At 58.5% G+C, this 7,291-nt stretch overlaps 1 protein-coding gene across 1 annotated transcript; it reads left to right on the top strand.

The window, feature by feature from the left end:
* Nucleotides 1-436: 436 nt before the first annotated feature.
* On the top strand, nt 437-6,061 carry LOC117652394 (protein tipE). Its single transcript, XM_034397268.1, has 2 exons — nt 437-1,821; nt 4,943-6,061. The coding sequence occupies exons 1-2, from the start codon at nt 563-565 to the stop codon at nt 5,004-5,006; spliced, it is 1,323 nt and encodes a 440-aa protein (XP_034253159.1). The 5' UTR covers nt 437-562; the 3' UTR covers nt 5,007-6,061.
* The last annotated feature ends 1,230 nt before the right edge of the window (nt 6,062-7,291 follow it).

The following is a 7,291-nucleotide window of genomic DNA, read 5'->3' as shown; positions in this document are numbered from 1 at the left end:
CCAATCTCCACCGAACGTCTTGAGGCAGGCGGGCGGGGCGGACCGACGTGACGCATTCCGTACTCTTGTATCGGCTTTCCCGGACGACCACCTCGAGTGCATGTGTGTGTGTGCGTGTGTGACGCTCTTGGCGCTGCCCGTGCAGGACAGGATGCTCCTCGCGACGGACGCCCTCGCTGCTGTCGCTGCTGGCGCTGCAGCAGGAGTGGCGGGCGAGCGGCTCCGGGCGACACCGTCCGCAGGGGGTGCAGCACGACCGACGGCGACGCGAGGCAGCGGGCGAGGCAGCGGGCGTGCGGGCGCGCCTGCCCGGCGCGTGGCGGGGCGCGGCGCGCGATAACGTCTCACCGGCGCGCTAGCCGTCCGTGCTGGTCTTGCTGGTCTTGGTGGCGGCGGGCGCGCGGTGCGCCGGGGGGGCGGGCGGGCGGGTCGCCCCTCCCTGGCAGGCTCCCTCCTGCCCGGCACTACAGTGCACTGCCCGGCCGGCCGGGCCATGCGAGCCTCGGTGCGAGCGGCCTGAGCCTTGGCCTGAGCTGCCACAACCCCCAACCTCACCCACGTCATGGCGGAGGGCGAGGCGGCCATCGCCGAGATCATCCCCATCCCCAAGACGTTCCTGGAGAAGCTGCTGTTCTACACGACGGCCTTCTTCATCCTGCTGGGGACCTTCAGCCTGTTCGCCTTCCTCTTCCTGGTGCCGTTCGTCATCGACCCGGCCTTCACCACCATCTTCATGCAGTTCGCGCCGGTGCCCGCGCTGTGCGTGACGGTGGACACGTCGTCGTTCCGCGGCGCGTCCAACTGCTCGTGGGCGTCGTGCCGCGAGGGCTGCACGCGCGAGGTGTACGACTGCACGCAGATCCGCGTCAACTACAAGATCGTGGACTGGGCCAGCCAGGCCGGCAAGGCCGATGACACCAACGACGTGCGGCGCCGGAAGCGACGGCGGCGGCACCCCGACGCGGACGTCGACGAGGCCGTCGTGTGGGCGGGCGGGGCCGTCATGTCGGCCGTGGCGGCCGAGGGCCCTGGCGGCCCTGGCGGCCCAGGCAGGGCGCGGCGCTGGGCCAGCCGCCGGGACGAGGACTGGTGGTCGACGCGGCAGCGCTGGCAGGACCGGGACCACCAGCCCCTCGCGCCGCGCAACGACGAGCCCCCCGTGGACGACTACCCCGTGATCGCCTCCATCGACGACGACCTGGACATGGACGCGGCGCGGGGGCTGCACGACCTGGACGCGGCGCTCGACGCGTCCATGGACGTCCTGGACGGCGCCACCCCCACCGGGCTCCAGGGCAACGACTCGGAGTGGTACTTCGTGGGCGCGCGCCTGTTCCCCAACGTCAAGGGCTGTGGATATCCGCCCATGCTCAACTGCTCCGTCTTCCTCAAGAAGTACCGCGAGATCGGCACCAACTTCACGTGCTTCTACAGCAAGATCGACCCGGGGCTGGTCATCGATGACCTGGACATGTGGCAGGTGTACATGAACCTGGTTTACGCCATGGCGATCCCCATCCCCTCCTTCATCATCTCCATCATCTACCTGACGGTGGCGTACTTCAAGATCTACGCCACCGAGGACGACGCCAACGCCACCGGCGTCGAGAACACGCCCCTGCCCGGGTCGCCGCTGCCCGGAGGCACGTCGGGGGGCATCACGCCGATCAGCGAGGTGTTCCGGGACGACATGGCGAGCTTCGGCCACCAGCTCAAGGTGGCCATGGTGGACGAGATGTCGAGGGACAGCGTCATGGACGCGTGCATCGTCACGTCCAACTCGATGGGCAACTGCGTGGGCAGCATCGGCACTCCGCACGGGTAAGCCAGCCACTCACGTGGAGCTTTCTAGTTCCTTCCTTTCCGACGGACTGCGCGCGCGGCGCGGCGGCGTGGCCCAAGGCGTGCCCAGGCTGCCCGCAGGCAAGCCGCGGCACGCGAAGGGCGTCCTGCAATCCCATTGGTTTATAATGACGGGGAGGGCTCCTTGCTCTTTCCCGGCCTTTCTGCGCGTTTCCGGCGTGGTGTGCGGTGCGTGGCCGGGGCGGGGCGGGGCGGGGCGGCCAGACGTACGGCTGCCCCTTCCGGTGTAGTGGCGTGCTGCAGTGCTGCCGCCGCCGGCCGCAGTGCTCTGTGGATTTGTCGTGTTGCTTCGGGGCCTCGGTGACCACGCGAGGGAGCGGGCCCGCTGGGACTGCGCTACGACGCACGCACTCGTGACAGGGCCCAGTCCCTCACTGTCACTTTCCCTCGCACCTCGGCCTCAGGCCGCGCCGCAGGTACCCGGCTCACCGCGGCGGCCCGGGTTCGAAACCCGCGCGGTGCTATTTTCAGCACTTTTGCCCACTTTCCGCCGGCGTCGCTCCCCCAACCCCCGCGCCGTCCTCCCCAATCGCATCGACCGGTGAAAGCACAAATATTTCATGGCGAAACGCGAGGAGTGTAGTGCCAGAGTCACCCGGCGCGCCGCGCCGCGCTGCACGCAGGACTGAATCCGAAACAGTGATTCCATGAGGTCGCTCTGTCGCTCCCGCCCCTACGGACCGCCCCGTGAGTGCGAGAGAGCGCGCTGTTCGGTATGGCTCCGGCTGACGAGACTGACCATTGATCGGAAGCAAGACAAACACTCCGCCTGTTTACCGCTCTTGTCCAGTTCTCCGAGGCGCTGGGCTGGCTGGCCTGCCCACGCGTATCGCATGACAGAAAGTGTTGTCGGAGCGGACGCGGTGGGTAACGGCCCCGGATGCCGACCCTGAGCGAGCATCACTGGGATATCGGCCACGCCGGGCGACGCCGGGGGCGCGGCGGCGCGGCGCGTCATAATTGCGGAATTTATGGGTGACCCCTTCCGGTTTCGGTGCCGGTTCCGGTTTCGCCGCGACCCTGCGGGTCCGCACCCCTCGGCCTTCGCTTTGGCTCTCATTAATTCAAGCGTCGGTAATGCCTGCGCCTCCCCGCGGGCCTTCCTTTTTAATTCCCGTTCCGCTGCCCTCACTGTCCGTCTGTCCGTCTGTCCCTCTGTCCGTCTGTCCGTCTGTCCGTCTGTCCGTCTGTCCGTCTGTCCGTCTGTCCGTCTGTCCGTCTGTCCGTCTGTCCGGCTGTCCGTCTGTCCGTCTGTCCGGCTGTCCGTCTGTCCGTCTGTCCGGCTGTCCTCTGTCGTGCTGTCCGTGTCGCTGTCGGCGTCGCTGTCCGTTGTCCGGCTGTCCGACGTCCTGCCGTCTAGTCGTCTTCCGCTGTCCATGTCCGTTGTCGCGGCTGGAGCGCTTTAACTTGTTTCGCCATATCGATTGACTGGCGAGGAGCGCCGTGGTCACCACCATCGCGTGCGCCTGCGGGGCACAGTGGGCCAGAAGACCGGTGGAGCTCAAAACGCGTCTAGAGTTTTAGCCGCCTCCACCGGTCTTCTGGCCCACTGTAGGGTGGGGGCGCGTGAAGGGGAGAGGCCCTTATCCCGGCCGCCGCATATTTGATGCCGCGCTGCGCCGCGCTGCCGGGCTTCGTCGCCCCGTCTCTCTCGCACCCACGGAACGGCGCATGAGTGCGAGGGGGAGTGGCACTGCCGGCACTGCCCGGTGGCTCGTAAAACCTGCCCATGACGACTCATTGAGGTTGGCCGCGGCCCTTCGGCGCGCTTCGGCCCCCTTCTGCGGCCGGCCGGCCCCGGCGTGCCCTCAAGGAGCTTCATTTGGCGGGGGCTATGAGAAATTCAGCGCCATGACTGGGCGCCGCGCCGCGCCACGCCTCGCTGCGCCGTGCAATGTCGAGACTGCCTCCTGCGCGGTCGGTCGGGCCGGACTCCAACGACGCCGTGTTTCCCGTCGACTTGCTGCTTTTGTTTTTGTTTCCCCTTGGCGCCGTAAGGCAGGCCCCGCCTTGGCGTGCGTGACGCCCTGGGGCCGTGGGTGCAAGACCCGCCCCACGCTTTTCCAGCCGCGAGACACCGGATTGAGCACTTCGAGTTGCGTGCCGCTCCCCCGCGAAATGTGGCGTAGTGAAAGGCCAGTGGCACGGCGGGGCGGGGCCGGGCGGGGCCGGGCGGGGCCTACCTTTACGGCGGCCCGGAGCGAAACGCACTCTGCCATGTAAATGCCGCCATGTTTATGCATCGGGTTGCATGCGGACGGCGCCCCGCCCCGCCCCGCCCCGCGGTGCATTGCAGTCGTTGCGATCGGCGTCCCAGAGACAGGGACCCACCCAGGGCACCGAGTGCTGCCGGCTGCTGCCGGCTGCTGCCGGTCCCACGCTCGGCCGATTGAAAAGCTCGGCCGGGACCGAGCACGCTGCAGTAACAATGGTCAGTGGCGAGGATCAGGCATGAAGCAGATTGTCCCGGTTTGTAAAACAAGAGCCCTTGCAACTGGGATCGGCGTCCCCCACAGCAGCGCCGCTAGCCGCGCTGTGGCCGACACAGTGTAAGCCTGGCCGGGCTGGGGCGGCAGGCAGGCGGGCAGGCAGGCAGGCCAGCACCCCCACCCCTCGCAACACGTTGGCACACAGCATCACAAACGAGGGGTTCTACTCGGGGGAGCAAGTTGCCAGGGGACCGGGCCACTGCACCGATCCCTCGACCCCTGGGCCCTGGCTGGCCCTGGCTGGCTCTGGGGTCCCTGGGCCCCCTCCCCCGCAAGGACCCCCTCCCCCCTCCTCCCCCACCCCTCTTCCCAAACTGAGCGCGGTGTGCCGCTGACGGCCGGAGAACTTGCAAGCGACACGTTAAATGAAAAGGGACAAACGGAGGTCGCGGCGCAGTGCGCGAAACTTTGCGAAAACTGTGACGGCAATATCAGTTCCGCCGGGCTAGCGCGCCAGCCCAGCACCCGAGCCGCATTTCGATTTTAAAGTGTCATGCGAAAGGAACCGCGCAGCGCTAGCGGTGGCGGCGCTGCAGTGTACGTCGAAGGTGGCGCAGGCCCTAACTGTCTCGCTTGTTGGTTTGTTGCAGAAACTTGAGCAGGACAATGACGACCAGTATCACAACTCCGCCTGGGCCGATAGCGGAGCTCTGAAACGCAGTTTCCAAGGCCTGGGCAACATCAACTGGAGACCCAAGTAACGCGTGCCATTACTGTAGCCCCTCGGCCTTCGCACTTTCCATCAGTAAGTACGCGTGACGCACTCGGCACTTGGACGCACCAGGGAGTCTTTGTTTTCTCTCGGGTGAGAGTCACAAAACTTGCCAAAAACTTTTGCACTCCTACTGATAAACGATGGAGAAAAATCGGTTGTATCTGTGCGAAATACGAAATGTGATATTACATACACTGCAAAACTGACGCCTTTCTCACTTTTGGAGGTATTGCGAACTGAGGACTTATCTGTACAGTCCCACGAAACAGGGTCTAAAATACAGACGGCTTTTGTGGATTTCGTCCATGAGCAGCGTTTAAGTGGTTTTCTTCCTAATCAGTGTGATTAGTCTTAGTCGTACAGTCTACCGCAAAACCTCTTGATGGTCGGAAGGCCTCAGTGTTTCAGTGCAGGTCCTTCAAAATGAGTTTAAGTGTAAGCCACTGCATTTTTATAGAAATATTAGACTACTGCGTTAAGTGTTTTCATGTGTTGTGTTGTTATTGTGTCGTTTTGATCGCTCATACACTTGTGGAAACATATTGTCAAGGTCTTCCCCACTTGACTAATATACAAAAGCAAGTTCTTTTCTTTGGTATGAACTCCCCAGGAAAGTTGAGCTCTAATAAAAAGAATTATGTTGTCATAATAAAGCCGTGGCTTCAAGTTCTTGTTCTTCTCTGTCACTGCCCTTCGGAAACGTTTCCTTGCCTACCTCTTACCTGTTCACTCCCAGTGTGGGCGGTAAGCCTGCGACGCAGCGTTACCTGATTTTAGACATTTGTTGAAACAATCGACTTGTTTACATGCATTCTGCTCTTGCGCAGAAACTTACTGAACTTTTCAATTTTGTAGTTGTTGATCTTTTCCAAATTTAATATAAGGATGTCTTCTTGTACGTTTGGCTTTTCAACTTTATCTCGTAAAGTTTGCTCAGAACCTTAAAAAAAAGTAATAATCTAAAGATGAAAAGGAGACTGTCCTGTAAAAAAAAGAAGAAAAACGAATATAAAGAATCTTCTGTTGAACGCTTCTTGAGTTTTAGAAAGCAGCAGGTGAAAATGTTTCAACCTTCTTTTCGTATATGTAGTGTAAATAATGACCTTGCTGTGATATTCTTGCCGACAACTAGGGCTGGGGTTCGTCCTTTGTGTCAATGCACGACTGTAGTATTGAAGAAGGGTACGCTGTACGCAGTCCGTCCGTTGTCTTAAACGCTCCAGGAAAATCCCACGTCTCAATTTCGACCAAAATTCCAAAGAAAACAGTAATGATATGACGAATAACAGTTGGTTCATATTTGGAGTCCACAACCTTTCGATACAAGGGTGGATATACAAATAAAGGAGGCATATGCCATTGTAACTTCTGTCTGAAAGTACACTGAAAAAGCGTAAGGGTCAATAAAGTTCCAAATACAGTAGTTCAAAGTCGACTTGGGATTCTGCAGAGCTTGGCTCTACGTCCTGGTAGAAGGTTTTCCACTTTGTGCCACAAAATTTTGAGTATTTTAAGTCCATTAACAGGAATTGATTTTTTCCTTAAGAGATTTTTTTCCCTCTAAGAAGACATTTTTTCTAAACTTTCTGTCATAGGCAAATGTTGAAGTGGTGCGGCATGTATGTTCAATGCTCTCATTCCACAGGAAAATTCCTCATATTTTTAATATCTTTATTTTACTGAATATTGCCTGCTTATAATTCAGTAACAGAACAGTCTCCAAATTTTTTAAACAATAATGTACGCGCTAATTCATGTAAACTTAAATCTTAATTTAAATAAAGTATCTAAAGAGTGGCTGGGGCTCTCAACACACTCTCTTGGAGTTTGTTTCCCAATTTTATATAAGAAGCAGATAATTCTATTCTACTATTTTAAAAAAAGGCGTGAAGGAAATATTTTTGGTCATGTTGAATCAAAATTATACAATACGGACCGAAGTGCAACCCACCTGTTTTTCCGACAGGCTTTGCATTTTGTGAGATATTTTCATTTCTTTCAGAACATTTGTACCTTGAGTTGATAGCGTAGATATATGACACTAAGTGAGATGAACAACTCAATGTGATAGAATAGAGGCTAAGTCCCTCCACCCCGCTGGAGAGCTGTTTCTAATCTCCGTGTTGCGTTTCCCTTACGTAAGTCACGCTAAGAATGCTAAAATAAATAAAAAGACTTATAAATTGGCTCTGAACTGATAAGAACACTTAAACATTTTTAAGAT

This window comes from Thrips palmi, unplaced genomic scaffold, assembly GCF_012932325.1.
Source record: "Thrips palmi isolate BJ-2018 unplaced genomic scaffold, TpBJ-2018v1 HiC_scaffold_7, whole genome shotgun sequence".
NCBI classification, from domain to species: Eukaryota; Metazoa; Arthropoda; class Insecta; order Thysanoptera; family Thripidae; genus Thrips; species Thrips palmi.
The sequence above is the reverse complement of the archived record's forward strand: the minus strand, read 5'-3'. Positions and strand labels throughout refer to the sequence as shown.